General features: G+C 43.2%; 1 protein-coding gene across 1 annotated transcript in view; it reads right to left on the reverse strand.

Annotated features, from left to right (window-relative positions):
- The window catches only part of hk2 (hexokinase 2), a 72,588-nt gene extending 45,378 nt beyond the window's left edge, over positions 1-27,210 (reverse strand). Inside the window, exons 1-3 of the mRNA XM_060907515.1 lie at positions 26,932-27,210; positions 5,836-5,998; positions 1,253-1,401 (exon numbers count right to left, since the gene is read on the reverse strand). Of these exons, the coding sequence (XP_060763498.1) occupies positions 1,253-1,401; positions 5,836-5,998; positions 26,932-26,994 (375 nt within the window). The 5' untranslated portion in view covers positions 26,995-27,210. The remainder of the gene's footprint in view (positions 1-1,252; positions 1,402-5,835; positions 5,999-26,931) is intronic.
- Between the last annotated feature and the right edge of the window lie 356 nt (positions 27,211-27,566).

A 27,566-nucleotide genomic window follows, 5' to 3' on the forward strand; every position in this document is an offset into this window, starting at 1 on the left:
ATTTTTTTAAAAAGTAACAAAACAAACAAAAAAAAAACACTCAGTGCGTTTACATGCACATAGAGAAAATCGAATTTCTGCCGTAGCTCGACTGAAATCGAAGTTCTAAATGCCATGGAAACGCCTTAGCTCGGCTGAAATCGAACCGAACTGGATTTCTCGTAATCGAGCTACGCGACCTAGATTATGCGATTGTAGCCGAGCTACTTAGTGCATGTAAACCCTATCGAGCTACGTAGTCGAGCTACTTACTTCAGCACTGCCCCTTCCGGAAGTGATGAGTGACGAGACCACAAGCGGGAAACACAACAGCCTCGGTCGGCATGACAACAGTAGTAGAAACGTGCACTTCTGGAGCAATGAGGAGACAGAGTTCATGCTCATTCAGCTTAAGGAGTTGAATATGTTGCTGTCCTCGTCGTCGTTCTTCTTGTGAACACGGAACTGATAACTTTGTTTATACTCTTGAATAGCTCTTCATGATGACAACCGGAAGTGTACCAACACGATGGGGCGTGTAGCGCCACCTGTGGCTCGGGTGCACAATGTACCTCACACAATAGCTCGATTTCCTTGTGTGCATGTAGGATTGGATTTCTCTGGCACCCCTGCTGGGACCCTTAGCTCGATTACCGACAGTAGCTCGATTTGGATGTGCATGTAAACGCACTGAGTGTGATACAAGAGTTTACAGTATTTTGTCCTAAATCACTACGCAAGTGCAGATATTTCAAGAACATCGGCTCGTTTTGTTTCTCCACCTTTTATGAAATGTTATTTTCTCAGCTCCAGGGCGAGTGTCAGGAGTGATCTCCGCTGGAAGGTTTTTTTTTTTTTCTGCATTTTTATATATAAAGTGTTTCAAGCACCTCGTTTGAAGTGTAAATAGCTTAAAAGCCTGAGAAAGAACAGCTCTGGACAAAAGACAAGGATTTGAAAAGAGGCTACACTTCAAACGTTTGTCTCACACACACACACACACACACACACACACACACACTGTTCTCTATTCATTCATCTTACTGCCTGGAACCTGGACCTCACGTCTTGCCATTAACAACAGTTATATACAAACAGTGTGTGTGCTCGTTCTAATGTGTTACTGTTCACACACACCACATAAACAGATTTGTTTTTTAAAGTGTGTTTAGATGTGATGCAGAGATGTTTAACACTGAGTGAAAGAGTCTCCAGGGTCCGTGCTCCATAACAGTCAGAGATTAAAGCTGTGCGCACACACACACACACACACCTCTGTCCCGCTGCCCCTCATCAGGGTCTCTGGAATGGCGTAAATCTGATTCTCCATCTCCACTGTCTGTTTGCCGTTAGACGACACTTTCACACGCAGGACTCGGAAATTTGTCCCTCCGAGGTCCAGAGCAAGGAACTCGCCTTTTTCTGCATGAAGGAGGAAAAAAAACTAATGAGATGACATTAAACAACATAGTGGTTACAAATCATAACTATAAAAGCACTTTACACACACACACACACACACACACACACTGTGTCATGTGTTTCCTATTTTCTATGTCAGGGCTTTTCAAAGTGTGGGGCGCGCCTCCCCTGGGGGGCGCCAGAGTTCTTCGGGGGGGGGGCGCAACGTGAGGAAACATAAACCAGAATAAGTTACTATTGCGGACATTTAGCGAACTTCAGCTAGCCTTTACCAGAGACAAAATGGATGGATTTTTAGTACCTAAAGCTACAGTGAGTGAGGAGACAGAGTCTGGGCCAAGCAAAAAACCAGACCCTCCAGGATTTCACGATGTTGCGATTCAACCAATCCCCGTGAATTCAGGACGGTGTTGCAGTTATATCCAATCACCGCAACTTTCCCGCAAATTTGACCAATCGTTGGCATCATCTTGAGGTGACGTCGACAAACTACCTTCCGCCTTACTTCCGTGTATACGTTCAAGAGAAGCAGCATGCGCGCAGTGTTGCCAGATTGGGCGGTTTTAAGTGCATTTTGGCGGGTTTTGAACATATTTTGGGCAGGAAAACGTCAGCAGTATCTGGCAACACTGCATGCGCGAGTCAGTGTTTCTGTAGGCTTAAATTCTGTTACTGAAAGTGTGTTATGTTTACAGTGAAGGACTGTGTGCACTTTACATTATTTTTTTACTTAATACAAGAAATTAATGGATGCCAACATTTTTGCCAAAATGGTATTTTATTTTCCATTGTTTAGGCAGCTTCAGCATCATACTGTGAGATTCTGTTCAAATTGTTTTTTTTCTTCTATGAAGCCTGAGCCATTTATTTTATTAGTTTATAATTATTGTTTAATTTAGTCTTCAGGAGAGACTGCCTGCACACAGTACTAGTATTAATAGTTTTTTTTTCTTACATGAAAGCTGAGGCATTTATATTATATTTTAAGGGAACGTCATGTTGTGCTGTGAGGTTCTCTGCACTTTAACTTTTGAACCAACAGGTGCATTTGGATAAGTAAAGCCTATTTTTCTGCATTTTTGTAGTCCTGGTCATCTTTTATATTGGTAAAGATGTTTATAGGACCATTTCTCAGTGTCTTTGTTTTTTTAATCAATAGTTTTTCAGTAATAACTTAATATTTAACATATCACTCAATTTTAATCACAAAAAGAGAAAATCGCAACAATTTCTCGCAACTTTCACTTCCTCCCGCAATGTAATCGCAACAAAAACCTAAAAAACACCGCGACTTTCATCGCAATTTTTTGGAAAACCCCCGCAACATCAGACATTTTAGCCCGCAACAATCACAAAAAAGGCCCGCGGAATCCTGGGGGGACTGAAAAAAGAAGGCAGTATGACCACGATTATTTAAAGTTTGGATTTTCATGGACTGGATCTGAAGATGCTCCACTGCCACAGTAATGCACGTAGGATAAGCGATATGCTAACGATATTGCATGCTATCAAACCAAATGAGTGAAACCTGCAAGAAGGGAACAGAACACGTTTTTATTCCACGAAAAAGTGTCCTGTATGGATAATAATTCCCGATATTTCACTCCGATGACATCACTCCCAGTGTTTTCCTGCTGTGTTGTCAAAATGGTGAACCGGTTCAAAATTAAAATTCTTTTCATTAACTTGTGTTTTTTTTTGTTTTTTTTGTGGATGTGTCCATAAAGAACGTTACACCGTGATGTGAAGATACGAAGTTTATCTTCTCATGTTGAAAATATTTCTGGTGATATACTGTATACACGCACCACTTGAAGATAAACTTCATATCTTTACATCACTGTGTAATATCCTCTATATACATCATGTGTGTTTTTGTATTTTCTACAGCATGTGGCTTTTGCTTTTTCGATGTTCCGTGTTCATATTTTTGACGCTAAAGGCCGTTCTTGTGCCACGTATTCGTTCTTTTCATACTGCTACTTGCGTTAAACCTCTTGATTTAAAAGATATGCTAATTGGAAACATGCACGTCAAAGGAAAACAACAACAACAACGAAACTGTCAACCTTCAAGCCTACAAAACGGCATGCAACAGAGCGTTTGATATTCTTCATTTGAAAAGTCAGACCTTTTTGTATTATAATAATGTAATAAAAGTACAATCGTGGAAGTCTTTGAGCTTAAAGATGTGACGTAAACGTCTCAGTGTTGAAAAGTTACTGAAAACATCACTTGAGACACGACGGGTCTTACAGTGTGCTGTGCGGCTGATTTAATGTTGTATTATTTTTAGGGGTGGGACATTAACGCGTTCATCTCATCTCATTATCTCTAGCCGCTTTATCCTGTTCTACAGGGTCGCAGGCAAGCTGCAGCCTATCCCAGCTGACTACGGGCGAAAGGCGGGGTTCACCCTGGACAAGTCGCCAGGTCATCACAGGGCTGACACATAGACACAGACAACCATTCACACTCACATTCACACCTACGCTCAATTTAGAGTCACCAGTTAACCTAACCTGCATGTCTTTGGACTGTGGGGGAAACCGGAGCACCCGGAGGAAACCCACGCGGACACGGGGAGAACATGCAAACTCCGCACAGAAAGGCCCTCGCCAGCCACGGGGCTCGAACCCGGACCTTCTTGCTGTGAGGCGACAGCGCTAACCACTACACCACTGTGCCGCCCCACATTAACGCGTTAATTAAGATGAATTAATTTCAAACAAATTAATTCGTTAAAAATATTAACACATTTTATCGCAGTTTGCATGCCAAACAACCCGGAACCGTTGTTAGTGCACCGTGTTATGGTGCGACAAATATACTGACGCACACAGTTCCAGTTCCAGCAATGGAGCTTGAAAGCGTGCCGGGTCTGCTGGACGGTAAATTTATATGGAACTGTTGATAAAACCACAGTTTATTGCAAACTGTGCAGAAAGGAGTTTGCTTATCACAGAAGTTCGTCAACTTTACGGTACCATTTAAATGCCAAGCATGTCACCGCGATTACTGAAACAGCTGCAGCTCGAGGTAGCAGTTCTGGTCAGCAGTGCAAACTCGAAGAAATGGCTGGATTCCAGAAGAAAATGAGCAGGGCAACGTCGGAAAATTTAACGAACACGCTGGCCAAGTGGATTGCCCTGGACTGCAGACCGCTATCGGTGGTAGAAGACAAGGGTCTACGAGATGTATTGCAGATTGCGGCGTGTGATCCATCGTTTCAAATGCCATGCAGAAGAACAATTTCCAACAAAATATTGTTTACAGCCATTAAATGAGCTTGAATCTAAAAATCATGTCTGTGTATTATTTGAACTCTTCACATATTATTTAGTTACATAAAATAAATGTTGCTTTTGGGGCAAATACGGTAGTGCGATTAATTGAGATTAATTAAGATTAATTAATTACAAAGCCTGTAATTAATTAGATTTTTTTTTTTTTATCTAGTCCCACCCCTAATTATTTTCATCAAGGTGACATTTCCTACAGACAAGCGCACACACACACACACACTGTCCAGCATCAATAGCAGACTTTTCACTGCTTTTCTGTAATCGTGAAGGGTCACCGCTTCAGAACTGCGCTGCTCTGAAGAGAAAAATGCAATACTAATGTGAAAGAATTACGAGCAGGAAGTCAAAGAAAAGCATAAAGTGACAGAGAGAGAGAGAGAGAGAGAGAGAGAGAGAGAGAGAGAGAGAGAATGATTGACCCCAGCGAGTAAACAGTGCTATCGGCAAGAACGCCATCAAACAGGTTAATAAAGACGCGAGTCAACAAGGGAAAGCAAACAGACGAGCGCAGGAACTTCTCTCAGCGTCGTGACTAATCTGAACTTAACGTGGCTGGATGAAAATACAGCCAACACACTTCACACCAATGTGACCAACACACACACCTGACTGAGAGCTAGTCCATGACTCGTGATGGCGATCGTTCAATACGCTTTATTTCTGTTTGTTTTGTTTACTACCCAAATCCAATTAAAACAATTTACACCAAACAAAATACAATTAAAATCAACTTCGCAGTGATTTATTTATAAGCTAAGGGCTACTATTTCCCTGTTGCCTAGCAACAGCGTTCTCACAAACTCGGACGCTTGACCTCCCTTACTGAAAACACAAATTCATGACTTCCATTTGAACCCTACACTTTAACTTTTACCCAAAAAAATCATAATACACATATCATAGCACAAAAAAAAAACAAAACTATGATAATTTTTTTTTTAAATCATCATCACTTGAGTGCAAGATAAAGAACAGCGCTTTTGTGAATCATTTACAGGTAATAAATCCCAGCATGTGTCCTGTCTGATAAAAGATAAGCAACATGATGACTATATTCACGGACTCATGGGCTTAATGCCCGGTGCTACTGTGTGATGGAGCTGCACTCCTCCTCTTCCTCCTCTATTACCTGTGCCGTCAGGTGTGGAGCGCACAAACGTGGGCAGCATTTTGACCGAGGCGGTGAGGTTGGTGTCTCTGCCCAGGCCTTTGTCCATTTCCCTCCGGAAGCGCAGCGACACGTCCATCAGGTTCTCGTTGGACAGACGGAGATGGTACAGGAACTTATCCACCTGTGAAACAGGAGACGGGGCGTCGGTGAACATCTACATTCTATAAACTTGGATAAAAACAACATGAGCAACACACAACGGCTGGTCGAGTGGTGATGCGTTTGAGAACGTGATCTTCAAAAAGTAATTGGAAAGATAAAAGGATGTGTTTTGATATGCATTGGGCATAAAAAGATTCAAGAAATATAGTTGATATACCACATTACTTTACGCACAGAGGCCACGCCTACTTCACTGTGACTGACAGAATCAGAGACCACACTGTCACCGTGATTGACAGATACAGAGGCCACACCTCCTTCAATCTGATTAACAGATACAGAAGCCACACCTCCTTCAGTGTGAGTAACAGATACAGAAGCCACACCTCCTCCACTGTAATTAAGGGCTACAGAAGCCACACCTCCTTCATGATGATTAACAGCTACAGAAGCCACACCTCCTCCACTGTGATTGACAGATAAAGAAGCCACACCTCCTTCAGCATGAGGGACAGATACAGAAGCCACACCTCCTTCACTCTGATTAACAGATACAGAAGCCACACCTCCTCCACTGTGATTATCCTGCTATAGAGGCCACACCTCCTTCATGATGATTAACAGCTACAGAAGCCACACCTCCTCCACTGTGACTGACAGATACAGAAGCCACACCTCCCTCACTGTGAGTGACAGATACAGAAGCCACACCTTCACTGTGACTGACAGATACAGAAGCCATACCTCCTCCACTGTTTGACAGATAAAGAAGCCACACCTCCTTCACTGTGAGTGACAGATACAGAAGCCACGCCTCCTTCATGATGATTACCAGATAAAGAAGCCACACCTCCTTCACTGTGAGTGACAGATACAGAAGCCACGCCTCCTTCATGATGATTACCAGATAAAGAAGCCACACCTCCTTCACTGTGATTGACAGATACAGAGGCCACACCTCCTTCATGATGATTAATAGATGCATAAGCCACACCTCCTTCACTGTGAGTGACAGATACAGAAGCCATGCCTCCTTCATGATGATTACCAGATAAAGAAGCCACGCCTCCTTCACCGTGATTGACAGATACAGAGGCCACACCTCCTTCATGATGATTAATAGATGCATAAGCCACACCTCCTTCATTGTGAGTGACAGACACAGAAGCCACACCTCCTTCATGATGATTACCAGATAAAGAAGCCACACCTCCTTCACTGTGATTGACAGATACAGAGGCTACACCTCCTTCATGATGATTAATAGATGCATAAGCCACACCTCCTTCATTGTGAGTGACAGACACAGAAGCCACACCTCCTTCATGATGACTACCAGATAAAGAAGCCACGCCTCCATCACTGTGATTGACAGATACAGAGGCCACACCTCCTTCATGATGATTAACAGATGCATAAGCCACACCTCCTTCACTGTGATTAACAAATAGAGGCCACACCTCCTTCGTGATGGTTAACAGATACAGCAGCCACACCTCTTTCACTGTGATTAACAGCTACATAGGCCACGCCTCCTTCAAAGGAACTGAAACAGGCCATGCCTCCTGTACTGGGACTGACAGAAACACCTCCTTCAAAGTGATTGACAGGCACAAATTCTACCCCATTTCCTTTACTGTGACAGACACAGAAGCCACACCTCCTTCACTGGCATTGGAACAGAGGCCACACCTCTTTCACCAAGCCCAGCAAACACAGTGGCACAGTGCCCACGTCTCCTACACTGTACTTGACAGGCCAAAAAAAAAATTTTATCCCCACCTCCTTTACAGTAACAACCAGAGGCCACACCCACTTCCTTTACTCCGCCCAACAGGCCCAGAGGCCTCAGTCTGAATTCGCCATGCATTCATGGGTTCAGTGTTCCAGATCGTTCCACATAATTCATTCAACTTTCCCCAGAAAATGAGGCTGATCCCTGAACAATCCTGAGCATGGGAAATGTGACACGCCCTGTTCTTGCTCGTCCCGGATGAACACTGGGTGGAGCGTTTAAAACAGGTCAAGGAGTTGGAAAGGCCAACATTTTATCACTGTGTGCGTCACATGGATCTGAGGCAGGTGAGATCCGATCGCTCAGGTGTGCTCTGATACTCATGAGCTGAGCTCGTGAAACTTCCTGGAGGACAAAAAGAGGTCGTTCTGTTTCAGCTCCTACAGGTAAAGTGTGAACAGGAGGGAAGAACAAAAAAAAAAACCCAGAACGTGACACAGGCAGTGAACACACACTAAAGTATGTGAGAATCAGGACAATCGTCTCATATTTCACACTTCCTCATTACTCAAGTTAGGCATTTACACACACACACACCCTTGATAGATACAATCCCGATTCCAAAAAAGTTGGGACAAAGTACAAATTGTAAATAAAAACGGAATGCAATGATGTGGAAGTTTCAAAATTCCATATTTTATTCAGAATAGAACATAGATGACATATCAAATGTTTAAACTGAAAAAATGTATCATTTAAAGAGAAAAATTAGGTGATTTTAAATTTCATGACAACAACACATCTCAAAAAAGTTGGGACAAGGCCATGTTTCCCACTGTGAGACATCCCCTTTTCTCTTTACAACAGTCTGTAAACGTCTGGGGACTGAGGAGACAAGTTGCTCAAGTTTAGGGATAGGAATGTTAACCCATTCTTGTCTAATGTAGGATTCTAGTTGCTCAACTGTCTTAGGTCTTTTTTGTCGTATCTTCCGTTTTATGATACACCATGTTTTCTATGGGTGAAAGATCTGGACTGCAGGCTGGCCAGTTCAGTACCCGGACCCTTCTTCTACGCAGCCATGATGCTGTAATTGATGCAGTATGTGGTTTGGCATTGTCATGTTGGAAAATGCAAGGTCTTCCCTGAAAGAGATGTCGTCTGGATGGGAGCATATGTTGCTCTAGAACCTGGATATACCTTTCAGCATTGATGGTGTCTTTCCAGATGTGTAAGCTGCCCATGCCACACGCACTAATGCAACCCCATACCATCAGAGATGCAGGCTTCTGAACTGAGCGCTGATAACAACTCGGGTCGTCCTTCTCCTCTTTAGTCTGAATGACACGGCGTCCCTGATTTCCATAAAGAACTTCAAATTTTGATTCGTCTGACCACAGAACAGTTTTCCACTTTGCCACAGTCCATTTTAAATGAGCCTTGGCCCAGAGAAGACGTCTGCGCTTCTGGATCATGTTTAGATACGGCTTCTTCTTTGAACTATAGAGTTTTAGCTGGCGACGGCGGATGGCACGGTGAATTGTGTTCACAGATAATGTTCTCTGGAAATATTCCTGAGCCCATTTTGTGATTTCCAATACAGAAGCATGCCTGTATGTGATGCAGTGCCGTCTAAGGGCCCGAAGATCACGGGCACCCAGTATGGTTTTCCGGCCTTGACCCTTACGCACAGAGATTCTTCCAGATTCTCTGAATCTTTTGATGATATTATGCACTGTAGATGATGATATGTTCAAACTCTTTGCAATTTTACACTGTCGAACTCCTTTCTGATATTGCTCCACTATTTGTCGGCGCAGAATTAGGGGGATCGGTGATCTTCTTCCCATCTTTACTTCTGAGAGCCGCTGCCACTCCAAGATGCTCTTTTTATACCCAGTCATGTTAATTACCTATTGCCAATTGAACTAATGAGTTGCAATTTGGTCCTCCAGCTGTTCCTTTTTTGCACCTTTAACTTTTCCAGCCTCTTATTGCCCCTGTCCCAACTTTTTTGAGATGTGCTGCTGTCATGAAATTTCAAATGAGCCAATATTTGGCATGAAATTTCAAAATGTCTCACTTTCGACATTTGATATGTTGTCTATGTTCTATTGTGAATACAATATCAGTTTTTGAGATTTGTAAATTATTGCATTCCGTTTTTATTAACAATTTGTAAATAATAATATGTTTGTCCCAACTTTTTTGGAATCGGGGTGATAGATAGATAGATAGATAGATAGATAGATAGATAGATAGATAGATAGATAGATAGATAGATAGATAGATAGATAGATAAAACTTTATTGATCCCTTTGGGAGGGTACTACACACACTTCTGCTCATTTGCAAATGATCCTTGCACAGCCAGGCTTGTGTAATTCAGGAGTGTAATCCTGACGCAGTCATGTGACATGACACCAGAGACGAAAAGGAAAATTACACACATACACACACACACGTCTCTTAAACAGGCCTTCTCAACCTCCCAACCCTCCAGAGTAAATATTGTAACAGCTCTGTGTGGTAATTATAACCTGTGTGGTAACGAAAGAGCCAAGTTGTCCACATTTGTACAAGAATAGGTGTGAATCTTGATCCCTTAATTATATTTTATTTACAAAAAAAAACTTTGCTGAATTATTACAGCTTGCTTTTTAAACTCACGTCTAGTAAACAAAGTCACATGCCATGCTACTTTAAAATTTGTTCATTACGAGACAGCTGTCCTTACCAACAGGACATAGACTCACTACAAAAGTCCATATCAAGGTGAAATCTTCCACCAATGAATATTCAGTGTTTCCCAAGTCCCAAGAGCACGTCAATGAACACAAATAACACACGCCTCGGCAAAATCAACTGCTTGTATTCCGTAGATCACTGTACATATACATACACTATCGCGAAAAACAACCAATGTAGAAATACGATAATGATGACTCCATATCACCATCCACATTCATGGGTACCAGTAATCCTCTGAGACACACATGTAGGCACATAATTCTAATAATTATGGAACTATGTCCAGACATACACTCACTGGCCACTTTATTAGGAACACAGACGAGGTACACCTGCTGTCTGTTTTGTGCAGTTCTGTAATCAGCCGATCCCTCGACAGCAGCACGATGCATCAAATCACGCAGATACAAATCGAGAGCTTCAGTTAATGTTCACAGTGTTCAAACATCAGAATGGAAAGAATTGTGATCTCACAGTGTGATCATCTCTGACTGTGGTATGGGTGTTGGTTTGAGCCAGATGGACTGGTTTGAGTGTTTCAGAAACTGCTGATCTCCTGGGGTTTTCACACACAACAGTCTCTAGAGTTTACACAGAATGGTGCAGAAAACAAAAAACACTGAGTGAGTGAGCGACAGTTCTGTGGGTGGAAACAAACGCCTTGTTGATAAGAGAGGGTCAGAGGGAAATGGACAGATTGGTTCGAGCTTTTTTTGCCAGGAAGGATATAGTAACTCAAATAATCACTCTTTACAACCGTGGTGAGCAGAAAAGCATCTCCGCATGCAACAGCAGACAGAAGAACACATACACTCAGTATACACTCAGTTTAATCAGCTACGTTACTGTTTATGCGAACAATCACAAAGGGCTATGGGTAAGAGGCTGGCTATCATACACACACCAACACTTCCTCTGTCTCTCAGGTGCCATTACTTTTGTCCTAATTTTTTTTTAAGTCTTATTTGTCTTAATTTATAGATTCGTTTCGGGCTGCCTTCTTCCAAGCCCAAATTAACAACACTCATTTATCAAGTTTTTCAAAAAAGAAAAAAAAAAGTTGCGTTTAAATATTTTCGTGGGCCAACTCAAGAAAAAAAAAATCAGTTACAAAAATTTTTTCGCTGATCATCTTTGTACTCACTCATGTACATGTTGATGAACGCAAATTATCCATAAATCACCAAACGCGTTCACTGCACATTTAGCCACAAGTACAAAACTCCACAAAAGGTGAAGTCCACAGAGAGGCGAGAAAGAGACAAAATGGAGACTAGACGAAAAATAGAGCACCTTCTAAGTATGGTGTGCACTAAATCTTCATGTAGCTACCAATCAGAACTGGAATCGGAATCAAGTTTATTGCCGAGTCCGCTCTCACAGACAAGGACTTAGCTTTGGTGGTTGGTGCTTGAACAGTTAAGATCTCATCTCATCTCATTATCTCTAGCTGCTTTATCCTGTCCTACAGGGTCGCAGGCGAGCTGGAGCCTATCCCAGCTGACTACGGGCGAAAGGCGGGGTTCACCCTGGACAAGTCGCCAGGTCATCACAGGGCTGACACATAGACACAGACAACCATTCACACTCACATTCACACCTACGCTCAATTTAGAGTCACCAGTTAACCTAACCTGCATGTCTTTGGACTGTGGGGGAAACCGGAGCACCCGGAGGAAACCCACGCGGACATGGGGAGAACATGCAAACTCCGCACAGAAAGGCCCTCGCCGGCCACGGGGCTCGAACCCGGACCTTCTTGCTGTGAGGCAACAGCGCTAACCACTACACCACCGTGCCGCCCCAACAGTTAAGATAAAAGAATAAAATAATTTACAAAAAAAAAGACAAAAGTAGTTATACAATGTAAATGGAATAAAAAATAAGAAGGGCACAAGATGAAGGAGCGTGCAAGAAGAGAATACAAGTTTGAAAAGTGGATATGTTTAAGGAGTATGAGTGTGGGTTGGGGGTGGCACGGTGGTGTAGTGGTCAGCGCTGTCGCCTCACAGCAAGAAGGTCCGGGTTCGAGCCCCGTGGCCGGCGAGGGCCTTTCTGTGTGGAGTTTGCATGTTCTCCCCGTGTCCGCGTGGGTTTCCTCCGGGTGCTCCGGTTTCCCCCACAGTCCAAAGACATGCAGGTTAGGTTAACTGGTGACTCTAAATTGAGCGTAGGTGTGAATGTGAGTGTGAATGGTTGTCTGTGTCTATGTGTCAGCCCTGTGATGACCTGGCGACTTGTCCAGGGTGAACCCCGCCTTTCGCCCGTAGTCAGCTGGGATAGGCTCCAGCTTGCCTGCGACCCTGTAGAACAGGATAAAGCGGCTAGAGATAATGGATGGATGGATGGATGGATGGATGGATGGATGGACACGTGTGGGTTGTTTTGAAGTCCAAGCTGTACCGGTACAGTGTGTTCTGGAATGTGGAAAAAAGGGCACAAGATGAAGGAGCGTGCAAGAAGAGAATTTGTGCAATGGGTTAAATAAATAGCCGAGCTGTACAGCGTGAGCCGGAATGTGCAATATAAGTTCTCAGGATGAAGATGACCATGAAATGTGTAAATTGCAGTTCAGAGATGAAGTGTGTTAATGTGTGTGAGTTTAGAGTTTAAAGTCAGTGGGGTCTCTGAGCAGTCTGTAGAGTTTACACAGAACAGTGCAAAAAACAAAAAATATCGAGTGTGGGTGGAAACAAAGGTCTTGTTGATAAGAGAAATCAGACTCTGAAGAAAACGGCCAGATTGAACAAGTCTGAGCTGAACAAGTTCCTATTAAAGTGGCCACTCAGGTTAATCAGCTACAGTATGTTACTGTTTATGCTAACAATCACAAAGGGTTATGGGTAAGAGGCTGGCGATCAGACACACACCAACACTTTTTCTTTCTCTGAGGTGCCATTACTTTTGTCCTAACCTTTTTTTTTAGTCTAATTTGATGAAAAAGCTGGTCTTATGGCGAGAGGTTTTGGTTCTAATGCAGTTATCAGTGACACAGATTTACTCTTCTTCCTTTTTAGAGTGTCGTTATGATTATGTGATTTGACGAAGAGCAATCGAAATTGACATTCGCGAGTCTCCTTGTTTTAATTTACACAAACTCACCAACGAAATGTACAATACAAAAAAGTTTTTCCGAACTTGAAAAATCCTCTTGAACAATTTACGACTAAATTTATTTATAACCAGCTTGACAAACGAGGCTCGATACATGGACTTATTGTTTGTGTAGTTATGCGATAATTATTTAGGATTATCGGTTTAATAATAGATAAGCCTGTACGCTCGTGAGATGGGAACTCAGAAAAGCATGTTGAGATTTTCTCAATTAGCTATATGACTTTTCTTAATTGTCTCTGGTGAGTGCAGGGTTCCTGCTGACGCTCGTCACTGACGAACATAATCCATCAGTAATGAGGAGAAAATTACTAGCAGTCGTCACAGTGACGAACGTACTTGTCATCATTATCATAAGTCAGCTTTTATAGAAATCTCTCCACAAATCCCTCGTTTTGCTGAAATCCAGCCCCAGTGAAGAGAATTCAAGAAGCCAGAGTGTAAACAATGAGTGTAAATCAATGACACATAATGACCAAATGAGCGCCAAGCTTTTGACCAATCGCAGTGCGTCTTAATCGGCCTGGTGTGGTGATGTAATGATGTCTGTGTGAACCGAACAATGGCACAGGCTAAGCAGGTGAAGTTTTTGGGCTTCTTCAAACACCGAAGATGATTTAAGGGCTGAAACAGGCGGGGGGAGGGGCCCACACTCATACCCCTTTTCCACCAAATCAGTTCCAGGGCTGGTTCGGGGCCAGTGCTGGTGCTGGTTCACAACTCGTTCAACTTGCGAGCCAGCTGAGAACCAGTTTGCTTTTCCATAGCTCGCGGTGCTAAGGGAAGCCACGTCATTACGTCGCTGTATACGTCAGTTACGTCATTGTATACGTCAGTTACGTCGCTATGTTTGCATAAACCTTGGTGCGAATATCGAAGCAAAAACAACACGGAAGAAGCAGCAGCAGCAACAACAACAGCAATAATGATAATGGCTGGCTGACTTTGCGTTTGTACAGCTGTGGCTTATCGTCGCTTAAAAGTGGCGATCTTTCGCAGTCTTGTTATTGTTGTTGGCCTTAACAACTCCGCCCCCCCGCTGATGTAAGCAGTTCTTTCCTCCGGCCCAGCAGAGAGTTGGTGCTAGCCTGGAACCGGTTTTTCTGGCCCCAGAGCCAGTTCTTTGTCAGTGGAAACAGAAAACCCGGTTCCAAACTAAGCACTGGCCCCGAACCAGCCCTGGAACTGCTTTGGTGGAAAAGGGGCATCAGAGCCCCGACCGTCCCCGAGTACATCGGGCAGTGTCAGGAATACAGGGGTTGGTTAAAAAAAAAAAAAGGTCAAATTGAAAGTGCTGTCAGCCGGCAAGCGACTGAAGGGAGCGCTGTTTCAGGCAGCATGGCGTGTTGAGTTCCTGTGGCGAACGCAGTGGCGTCGTTCAGCCCCATCACTCAGGGCTAGAGCCCCCGGGTATTTACACCCTCAAAAAAAAAACAAAGAAACAGATGAACAGAAAACTTGGATGTCATCTGGGATTTTGAATGCTGTAATATTATAATGTAGCTTAGAACTGGTGTGTTTGTGATCCTAAATGAGAGAGATGTGAGTGAGAAATGATGTTTTTATTAAACTGATGATTAATTTTACTGGTGATATTTAAGTCAATTGACACACGTGGCAGTTTCCTGAGACGTTATGGGTGCTGATGCTAATAATAGAATAGACACGCCCCTGCGCTAACTCTTCTTCTTCTTTTGGCTGCTCCCGATTAGGGGTCGCCACAGCGGATCTTTCATCTCCATTGCTCCCTGTCTTCCGCATCCTTCTCTACCACACCTGCCACGTTCATGTCCTCTCTCTCACCACATCCACCTCTTTGGCCTTCCTCGTTCCCGTGTGCCTGGCAGCTCCATCCTCCCTCCATTGCCCCTGCGCTAACTAACATATGATAAATAAAAAAACGTGGTGTCGTTCTGTGTTTGGCTCATAAATCGACGGGAAATTTGGATTCCTTCAGTGTTGTTTGTTCCGAGATTCTTCTTGACTCTGTTCAGTTACTGTATACATCAAGTTTTGTGTTGAAGTGAAGGCTAAAGGGAGTCCTAATAACTCTTTAGAATAATTCCCTGCTACAATAACCTGAATAAACTCAAACTAAAGAGGTTTATTTTAGCTTGATGGCGCACAGGCTGTCCAAAATCAACTCTCTCTTATTACAGTCTGGAGTGGAGCCCAAATGTATCTGTAATGGAGAGGCCTCGCTGTATCTGTACAAATATTTAAATTGTGCCAGTTTGGTTGGTATAAACCAGTATTACTGTAAGTCCACTTTCATGAGTCGGTAAGGAAGAAAAAAATCTAGACTAAGTGAAGAAAAAATAACAAAAACTGAAGAATACTTCTTTGACTTTATTTTTCAAGGAAAAAAGTGGAGAATATTTTTCAGAACCCGGCAAGAACGCTGTGAGTGTACGGAGCTAGTACGGTTAGCTAATCTAAAATGTAGTATGTAAATCAAACAACCAGTTTTCACTCTGATTACTGATTATGTTGTTTCATTTGTATTTGCCTAGTTAGCTTTAGAAACTACACGTAGTTACAATAGTTTCTCATCAGAATAAAAAAAAATACTAAACAGGCCACACCTACAAGCAACATCAGCATCACCACGTCGCTCCACGCCCAAGTCACGCGACTGACCTGTCGCTTGCTAGTGTGTTTTTAGACCTAGGGCGTAATTTTGGGTAGGGACGCTAGGGACGTGTCCCTACCAATATTCAGCCGCTACTGTGTAATCACGATCAATAAAACCGATGTCCTAACCTGAGCAATGATTATATGGCACACAAAGGGTTAAATGTATGACACTGCTAATAATCCCCCCTCTAACGTAGAGATCATTCTCTGATTAGCTGCCTGTTTCTCGCTAACTTACATGGTTGGCTATCCCAGCTGTCACTCCATCTGCTGTAAAAGCAGCACACTTCCCACAGCAGCCGTGACTACCCGCCCATCAACCCTCCGTATCTCACACGTACACACCTGACCTACCCCACGCACCCCCCCACTCTCCGTCAGACTACAAATTGAGCTGGACTTCGATGTCCATGCCTGCTTGCCCTACGACTCGCATGCTGACTTGAGTATCATGGACGACGGCCCCCCCTCCCAAGAAACGAGACATTCGTTCATTCTTCTTCAAAGTCAAGAATGTAAGTGCAGGGTTTCCGTCGAGCTTTAAAAACTCAACAAAATCCTTTTGATGTATGGAAACCCTTCATAAAATTATTGCTGCGGCTCCTTAGGCAGGTTTAGCAATGTGACAGGACGCATCAGAGCTAGGCTATTGCATAGCTGCAGAGAAAAGGAATACTGACCTGACAGAAATCTGCCAGCAGTTTGTCTCTGTTTTTTATCCAAAGCGACTAACTGTTATTATTTTGGTACAGGGTATTGGTTACAGTCCCTGGAGCAATGTTGGGTTAGGTGCCTTGCTCAAGGGCACTTCAGCCATGGATGGAGATGTAAGGGTGGGATTTGAACCTGCAACCCTGGGATCCAAAGACCAACTCCCTAAACATTAGGCCACGGCTGCCCTCGTTAACCTATAAGATCTGCATGACATGAAATTATGATTGCTAATGGAAAAAAAAAACACCTTTCAGAAGCTCTGCCTTGGATCACTTTTGTGTCCCCACCAATGTCAAAAGGGGTGTTCACACGGCAACTTTTACTCCGGTGTAGCACCGGGGCTGCCCCGGTAGAGCGTTCACACGGTACAAAGTTATAGCGGTGTAGCCCCTGAAAGCTGCTTAAACCGGTGCAAATCTAACCCTGCTCGGGAGGTGGTTTAAGAAATTTACTCCGGAGTAAATGCTAGTTTGCGGGGCAGCACCGATATAAAATGGGACGTCTGAACGCTACAGGGGTCGACTCGCTACGCGTGAGGAGAGTTCATTACATACGGGCATTGCATAATTTGCATCCTGGTATTTTGCGCTTCCAAAATGGCGAATATTAACAACAACAGAACTGCGCGTCTTCCAGTGTTGCCAGATTGGGCGGTTTTAAGTGCATTTTGGCAGATTTGAACATATTTTGGGCTGGAAAACGTCAGCAGTATCTGGCAACACTGGTGTCTTCGTCCACGTTGTTTTCCCGGCGCTTGGTGATGCCATGACAACCGGGAAAAGGAAGTACATTTTCACGCATGTGCATATTTCATTTCCACATTATTACTATCGTATAGCACGTTCGCAAAAACTGCCGTGTGAACGCAAGTGGGGCTGCACCGGTGCTAACACGCTTCTCTCTAGTAAGCAGGTTTGTGACGTGTGAACGCTCCACAAAATTTACACCGGTGTAAGATATATCGCAACAAAATACATCGGTGCAGCATCGATGCAAATATGTGCCGTGTGAACACCCCTAATATCAAAGTTACTCCCTTGTTTAAGACAACAAAAATCAGTAGCGTTTTCTTAATCAACACAAGTCTGTTTTTTTCACATTAGTTTTTTTCAGCGTATAATTAAAAATAAGACTTTGTAGCTAATCAGTGTGAACTGAAGAGAGAATATGAAAATCTCATCTAGAGCCTCCTATTTTCCGTTTCAAAAAACATTAAATTCCGTTTCAGAGAATGGCTAATTCTGTTTCAATTCCGTTTCAGACAATTTGTTTCAGTTATATGCTCAAATGACAACTAAATTGGCATTTTTAGATTTTCAACATATAAAATACGTAATTCAGAATCAGAATTCTTAAAGTGCCATTCCACCATTGGATGTATTCTTTGGCATAAAATACAATATATTTTGACAACATATATAAATGGTATCACTAGACAGAGAAATCTTTTAGCTTCAAAATGATATATCAAACATAATTTTTTGACAACGACAAGTATATTAATTTTGCGACCAAAGTCACCTACCCTTTTAATTTCTGCGCGTGATGTCATCGGCAGGTTCCCCTTCTTGTGTACCACGTGACGTGGCACATATTATCAGCAATGGCGGATAGAACTCGATAAAAATAATACCAATAAATCTAGCTAATACCAATAAATCTAGCTAACTGAAAGATTAACTCAAACTTTTTCGCAATTTTTTGGCCCCCATATACGAGGAGAAATGACTCTCTCACTTTGGGGGTTTCCTGGTCTAAAAATAGACCGACACGTGGTACACAAGAAGGGGAACCTGCCGATGACATCACGCGCGGAAATTAAAAGGGTAGGTGACTTTGGTCGCAAAATTAATATACTTGTCGTTGTCAAAAAATTATGTTTGATATATCATTTTGAAGCTAAAAGATTTCTCTGTCTAGTCATGTTGTCATAAAATATATTGTATTTTATGCCAAAGAATACATCCAATGGTGGAATGGCACTTTAAGTACATGTAATAAATGCATGAAATGTTATGTTTCAGGTAACTGGTGTTGGGAGGCATCTGCATGTTTGTTGTCCTTGTGTATCTATCCCTGTAATCCTGCTTTACTGGCCTGCTGTCGTACAACTTCATATAAAACTTTAAACTTTCTGTACACACTCTAATATCTTAATGCACCTTAGAATCAACACTAAATTTCATTTCACTGAAAATGTGTTTCTTTCATTTATTTAAGACTGTAGTTAATTACTGCTGTTAACTTGATTGTTGACTGGCTCCTGCTATTTTCTTTAAAAACTTTATATTGCATATTAATACTTTTATGGTTATCCTTACTCTTTATCCATGTACATTTAAATAAAACAATCTCGGGTATCATTTTATCCATGTTTTTCAAACTTTTATTCGCTGTTATGCTTACAATGTTTTCAGTGCAACGACAGGTCTAACATGAAGTGTGTGACAGTGTCCATTTAATATATACTTTAAATGATTCAAATTATTTAACAGTTAACTCTGTTATTAGTTTAATTTACATTTTGCCTGTAAATTATTCATTTAATAATGCACAAGTCTTCAAACTCTTTATACAGAAAATCATTCTTCGGAACATAACTTCTTATTTAAGAACATAAACCATTAAATCATGAAAATAATGAGTTGCTATTATATAATAAACTGAAAAGCCTTGGTGCAAACTACTAATGGAAATCTGACTGTTCAAAATCCGCCTTCAAGATCACATTATAATACAGCATTAGGAGTCCCTGTGTGCTTGAAAATATTCCGTGGCCACGCGTTAATAACGCGTGGGAACGAGATCCTATTCCGTGGCCACGACTTGTTTAATGCGTGGGAACGAGATGATGATTATGAGGTGGCCACGAATTAATAACGCGTGGCCACGAGAAGTGTTAGCCATTTCATCACTGAGACTGTTGACTTTCTGGCATCAGTAGCTTCAGCCGCAAATATGGACAAGTTTGATCTGATCTCGTTTTATTTTAATCTAGGAATGAATTATAATGATATCCTTAAATCACTTGCAGTTAGACATGGAGTAATTCTGAGCAAGAGACACTTAATTCGGCTGCTCAAAAAGCACGGGCTCAAACGTAGACAATACGCTGACCTCGGGGAAGTTATGGATTTCATCATACAGGATAAATCCTGTATTTATTGCACAATTGACGGCCGCTCAAAAACTGGACATCATCCCATCAGGCTGGAACTTGAATCATCTCATGGCCACGCATTATTAATTCGTGGCCACCCAATAATCATCTCGTTCCCATGCATTAAGCAAGTCGTGGCCACGGAATAGGATCTCGTTCCCACACATTATTAACTCATGGCCACGAATATTTTTTTTTCACCCATGTCACCAGAGGGGCTCCGTAGATTCCGTTTCTGAGCACTAATTCCATTTCTGACCCCAATTTCCGTCTGTTTTCCGCGATCGCGGAAAATCAGAGGCCCTACTCATCTCATCTCATTATCTGTAGCCGTTTTATCCTGTTCTACAGGGTCGCAGGCGAGCTGGAGCCTATCCCAGCTGACTACGGGCGAAAGGTGGGGTACACCCTAGTCTGGCTAACGCAACTTCAAAGCTCTGCGAGCATTTGGTCTGGCAAAGATATTAAGCTCAACCGTTTCCCAAAGCGCGTGGTTGACCCGCCTCCCTGAAATGCCTCAGTTTGCTACTGGTCAAAGCCAGAAAAGGCTGTGACGAAGCTTAAACCAATCACATCACTCTTTCCTCTGACGTATGTGACGCGACGGAAACTGCTTGAGTAACAGGAAGAAGATAAATACCTCCAGGGCTGCTCTTTGCTCCGTTTTCAATAAGAACTTCCTGTTGAATGCTTTCAATACAGCATCTACCGCTGTGTCAAAGGCTTGCCGCTGCTCCATGTTCGTAATGTTTCTAGTGAATGAAGCGCTTCCGGCATAGATTCTGTCAACAATCTATGGCTTCCGGTCGCAGTTCTACTACGTCACTGCCTTGAACACGCCTCTACCCAGGGCCGTTGGAGATGCTCAAAGTTGATTGGCTCCCGATTTTTCGGGAGCTTGGAAGAGCTGGAGATAGCTTGCCTTGCCAGACTAAGCTCGCAACAGGCCCTCGTGTTGCGTCACACTTAGGATGGGCGGGCCCAGGCTAGGTACACCCTGGACAAGTCGCCAGGTCATCACAGGGCTGACACATATGGCCCTTTTCCACTACCCTTTTTCAGCTCACTTCAGCTCGCTTCAGCTCACTTCAGCCCGACACGGCTCGCGTTTCGACTACCAAAAACCAGCACGACTCAGCTCGTTTCAGCCCTGCTTAGCCCCTAAAACTCGCACCGTTTTGGAGTGGGGCTGAAGCGAGCCAAGCCGTGCCGAGTGAGGTTGGGGGTGTGAGCAGACACTCCCCTGTGCACTGATTGGTGAGGAGGAGTGTCCTCACATGCCCACACACGCCCCGCGAGCGCGCTGGGATCTGTAAACACCGTAAACCCGGAAGGAGAATAATTACGAATTACGAGAATTTCTGAAGCCTTATGCGCCTCGCCTCATCTATACGCTCTTGCCAGTATCTGTCCGCGTTGTCGGTGACAACAAGCCACAGCACCAAGACCAGCAACACTAACGACTCCATGTCCTCCATGTTTATTGTTTACTATTCGGGTCGTGAGACTACCGCTTAAAAGCTCACTGATGTCACTGTTTGCGCTGCTTAACGACATCACCTGACGTCCACCCACTTTCACTAACACCACCCAATGTGTCCACCCACTTCCAGCCAGCACGGTTCAGCGCGGTTGTAGTCGAAATGCAACTCCAACAGCCCCGCTCAGCTCGACTCAGCACGGCACGGCTCAGCCCGACTCAGCCGCGTTTGTAGTGGAAAAGCGGCAAGAGACACAGACAACCATTCACACTCACATTCACACCTACGGTCAATTTAGAGTCACCAGTTAACCTAACCTGCATGTCTTTGGACTGTGGGGGAAACCGGAGCACCCGGAGGAAACCCACGCGGACACGGGGAGAACATGCAAACTCCGCACAGAAAGGCCCTCGCCGGCCACGGGGCTCGAACCCGGACCTTCTTGCTGTGAGGCGACAGCGCTAACCACTACACCACCGTGCTGCCCAGAATATGAAAATTCCTGGGTTTATTTTCCTGGGCATAACTGTCTACGTTATGTTTGACTGCTACTCCTTTAAAAGGCAGAGTAAAACGTGAACCCTCAGGAGGGAAGTTGACAGAGTGAAGAGTGAGAAAAAACCCATGAGGATCTGGAACTGTTTGACCTCGACACAGAGTATGTTATGAGTCAGCATCTCCTCGGCGCACACACACACTTCTCTGAGGCAGTCACAAGGCTACACGGGGGCGGAGAAACTCTTTGTAAAGCTCTGAAGAAATGTTCAATACTCTCTTGTTCAATACGCTAACACTTGGTTACTTCAGTGTGGAGTTTTTTTTCCTTCCCCGTACCTTTTCTTCCTCCTTCTCTTCCCCCTACGCTGATGATGGCAGATAGGAGTCTTTATAACCACAGTGCTGTTAAATTCTCCATTCTGATTGGTCTCTCATTTTCTGTAACAAAACGCAGGTTTGTGTTCACACGCTACATTATCGTTTCTATAGTAACAGATCGGTCACAGGGACGTGCACAGCGAATGCTCCACATAAACGAAGTAACCAATCATTGAGACGGTGAATTTGTGTAAGGAGATGTTTATTAACAGTTATGGAAAGGAGTCTTCAGTGTCAGCGCTTTGAAACAGTCAGATGTGAAGGTGTAAATTTAGGAGTTTTCATCCTATAACGTCTGGAAAACGCTTCTGGATGTGCTTTTTTCTGATGTTTACAAAAGGAGAAGTCGCGCAGAATTTGTGAAGACCATTTCCAAAGTAATGCCTGAATATCTAGCTGATTATGACCATATGAAGTGTAGGAACAGTCGTTTTCTTTACAGTTATTGAGGTAAACAATCCCAGGTGTTCAGCCCTGTGATGACCTGGCGACTTGTCCAGGGTGTACCCCGCCTTTCGCCCGTAGTCAGCTGGGATAGGCTCCAGCTCGCCTGCGACCCTGTAGAACAGGATAAAGCGGCTAGAGATAATGAGATGAGATGAGACAATCCCAGGTGTATCTCTGTAGGGATCTTTTCCATGTTGTCAGACATTTAGAATAACATTATGAGTCTGTCAGCGGTCAAAACAAGCGCTTTATATACAGTGATGCCATAGGATTACACTGTATAGCCGTTTGCGGTTGCCAGTGACAGCGTTTTAATGCAACACTGGACCGATTTTAAAGGTAGACTGCCTTTCAGATTTCCCAAGTGTAGGCCATAAAAAGAATTCTCCCCGACACCCAATAATTTTTGTTTAGTGACTGAAAGCTACTGAATTCGAATCACAGACTTCCAATTTTATTAGATTTTTAAAAATAGAACAATTAATGAATTTATCTCCGCATGGCCCTAAATTCTCTGCTATTTTTTCCTACTTCACCATGACCCAAATCAAGATACTACGTCATGCATCAGGGCGTCACGGTGGTGTAGTGGTTAGCGCTGTCGCCTCACAGCAAGAAGGTCCGGGTTCGAGCCCCGTGGCCGGCGAGGGCCTTTCTGTGCGGAGTTTGCATGTTCTCCCCGTGTCCGCGTGGGTTTCCTCCGGGTGCTCCGGTTTCCCCCACAGTCCAAAGACATGCAGGTTAGGTTAACTGGTGACTCTAAATTGAGCGTAGGTGTGAATGTGAGTGTGAATGGTTGTCTGTGTCTATGTGTCAGCCCTGTGATGACCTGGCGACTTGTCCAGGGTGTACCCCGCCTTTCGCCCGTAGTCAGCTGGGATAGGCTCCAGCTTGCCTGCGACCCTGTAGAACAGGATAAAGCGGCTAGAGATAATGAGATGAGATGAGACGTCATGCATCACGTGGTGCGCTTTTAATGCAGATAGCGCAATTATAAATAACTCACTTCTATAACTGTATCCTACAGAGTCACAAAGTACAACTGTGTAACCAGGAAATTCATTATAGTTTAAACATGAAGCCTGTTTTGTTGACGTTACACCAACACCGTCCAGCCGGCAGCCTGTGAAACACTGAAGCCGAAGAAAACTCAGGATGGGCAGATGATCGATACCAAAGTATCAACACTTCCAATCCTGATGGTTCAGTTTTGAGAATTGAGCCTCATAAATCGATAACAGGTCCTGTCTTTAAGAAGTGATTTTATTCACTTCATTTTATTCATTTATTTATTCACTTATTAATTATTGTTGAGGATAGGAACTACTTTTCCTTCCACCTCCTCTGTAATACGGCAGGGACAGAAACAAATTCTACAAGTTTACATTTATATTATACAACACTGAATGATCCCGAGAACATGACTGATAATGAGAGACTGACTGAATTTAATCTACTGCCTTTAGAACATCGTTGGGAAATATCCATTTACTCCTTTTTCCAAGTCCAGAAAGGGCTTTATTTCTACTGATATTAAGAATTACTTAGCTACGTTTGAGCCGCGTTATAGAATGCGTAATTACGACCCCAACAATTACAACTTCATATATTTGCACAAACAGGATTACTCCAGAAACTGGTACTTTATTAGAACTCCAACTTTATGGACCTTAGTACTAAAGCAATCAATACACTTAGTTTGTTTAAGACCAGTCTAGTTAACATTTTTGTATTGACACGAGGCATGTACAGTCCTCCAGGCTAGAAATGAATCAGACATTTCAGATATTTAAGTAAATATTTATACCCTATATGCAACACTGAAAACTGAGAACGTTTAACCTACTGCACGCTGGTGCCTTCTTACACTTTCTCAGTGTGGTAACTTACCTTCATTAGTTATGAATATTTTTGCCTCTATCATTAATTGCTGCCTTGTTAAAGTAATGTATATATTTTTCCACCTCCTAATAGTATTTCTGTAGTTTTTAAATAGTTGTTATTCCATGAAATCAAGTTGTACATGAACTCATAACTGACGTGGCGCGCAGCACCGAGATTGAGTGGAATAACTGTTTTATTCTAACCACGTTCACTGGATTTTGAGAAACAGAGCATTTTTATTTTTTTGCAAATTTGATAAATAAAAACTTTATACAAAACATCAGACAAAATCATTTCTGCTTAGAATGTAAGCAAACTGGAGAAATCACAGGAGCAATTTGTGAAAAATGCGATAATAATAATTTTTGAAAAAATGAATAAAAAAGATACGTTCTTACCATCAAATACTTTTATTCTATATTTGGGGGGGGGGGTTGTATTTTCGGGGTTTTGTTTTGGAGTAGACTTTTTATTTCATCCTCGGTTGGTTCAGCAACACGCTCCGCCATTTTGTTTTTCTCTACTCACGGTATATGAGCTGATATCCTAGTAGTAGAGTAGCCAATCACAGTGTGTGATTGCTCATAACCAGTGAATGTGGATATTCTATAGATAGAATATCCACATTCTTATCATTTTAATCAGTAGGGGTTAGGTCACAATTGGGATGGAAGTTTTGTTCCTTTCCCTGTCACACCTCTCGCTTTAGTTTTTTCTTTTTTTTTGGTATCTTAGTTTCTCAGTATTTTATTGTAAATTTGTGACGAAGCCATTAAACTAAGTTTATCAGTCCAATGATGGAAAGGAAACGAAGTATTGTTAGGAGCTCTTTCACTCGCATGAACAACAGTGAAGCAAAATGCGACAGGATGCTGAAGGTTGGTAAGGTGCTGCTGATTGCACTTCGTCGCTTCAGGGTAGCCAATGACACAAATTTTCCGTTTATGTGAAGAATAACTCCTGAAAATATCATGAATATAAATGAAATTTTGTTGGCCCGGGCAGCACGGTGGTGTAGTGGTTAGCGCTGTTGCCTCACAGCAAGAAGGTCTGGGTTTGAGCCCCGTAGCCGGCGAGGGCCTTTCTGTGCGGAGTTTGCATGTTCTCCCCGTGTCCGCGTGGGTTTCCTCCGGGTGCTCCGGTTTCCCCCACAGTCCAAAGACATGCAGGTTAGGTTAACTGGTGACTCTAAATTGAGCGTAGGTGTGAATGTGAGTGTGAATGGTTGTCTGTGAAGTGTCAGCCCTGTGATGACCTGGCGACTTGTCCAGGGTGTACCCCGCCTTTCGCCCGTAGTCAGCTGGGATAGGATCCAGCTCGCCTGCGACCCTGTAGAACAGGATAAAGCGGCTACAGATAACGAATTGAGCCTTAGTATTACTTGGTATCGCCCATCCCCCTAAAGAAAACTGGTCGAACTCGATCGAATCAGTGAGTCAAACGGATCATTTGATTCACCAAAAAAGGATTCGGATCATTTTTAATGCGCTGCTACGGCTAAATGAGGAATCGCGGCGCGTGCATTTGACTCGTTTGGAGGATTCGATTCTGAATGAAGCCATGCCATGATGATGACGCACCGCCCCAGGTTCGCACGAGACTGCTCTGCGTGGCAGGAAGAGGTGTGTGAAAGCTGTTCAGTGACTGTTCACTCTTTCACCACATGAAGGGTGGAAGAAGGATTAACATCTCTCTCTCTCTCTCTCAAAAAAAAAAGGTGGGGGGGCGGAACCGAGTTTCCAATGGAAGCGCTGCATCAATCGATTCCTTTAATAGAACTCGAGGCGCGCGAGAACCTCATGATTCGATCGAATCAGTGAGTCAAACGGAATGAAGGAATGAAGCAGTGGCTGTGTCCCAAACCGCACTCCAGGCTCCAGTGAAGTGCACTAGCGGGGAAGTGGAATAGAACGCGGCCCGTCTCACCATGGTTACGCTCCAAACCTGCGCACTACAGAGTGTGTATGGAGTACACACAACTCATCTGGGAGACTATTTAGTCCTGTATGAAAGATTTAGGACGCGACCAGAGTTGATAGGTTCTCCAGAAGGATGTGTGGTTAGTTAGTTAGTTAGTTAGTTAGTTAGTTAGTTAGTTAGTTAGTTAGTTAGTTAGTTAGTTAGTTAGTTGTACTGACTGCTGAAACACTCACTTTCTGCGCCTGGTCATGATGGAGCTCAGTCACGTAGTACGCCAGGAGATGAGAAGCTATCATTGTGCTGGTTTCTTCTTCTTCCTCCTCTTTTTCTTCTTCCTTCTGTTGCTCTTCTTGTTCTTGTATCTCTTTATTACTAATATAACTAACTTCAGTGAGTTTTTTCCTTCCGGTTAAACTCTTCACCCCCTCATGCTCTCCGAGATCAAAGGGTCTGAAGCTCTTCCGCTCTCCGGAGTGATAGTAACGATGGTGTCGCTTCTCGCTCGCGCTTACTCACTTACTTCCTATTGAGCTCGTGCGTAATTTGCATACAGTGGACGTCACTGTGTTGCTCGCTTCCTATTGGTTGTAGAGGGTAAGGTGTGTCGCGAGACTCCTCCAGCAAGTTTTCAGGCCTAAGCATGAATCATATAATGAGTATTAAACCAACACTTCAAACCTTAATCTGTAATATAGTATAAAATATAAAGGAAAATATTTGGCCAATTTTTCCCTAAATTTTTGTTATAACATTATAATTATATAATTATTATGCTTTTATCTCATTATCTGTAGCCGCTTTATCCTGTTCTACAGGGTCGCGGGCGAGCTGGAGCCTATCCCAGCTGACTACGGGTGAAAGGCAGGGT

Source organism: Neoarius graeffei, chromosome 24 (genome assembly GCF_027579695.1).
Source record: "Neoarius graeffei isolate fNeoGra1 chromosome 24, fNeoGra1.pri, whole genome shotgun sequence".
NCBI classification, from domain to species: Eukaryota; Metazoa; Chordata; class Actinopteri; order Siluriformes; family Ariidae; genus Neoarius; species Neoarius graeffei.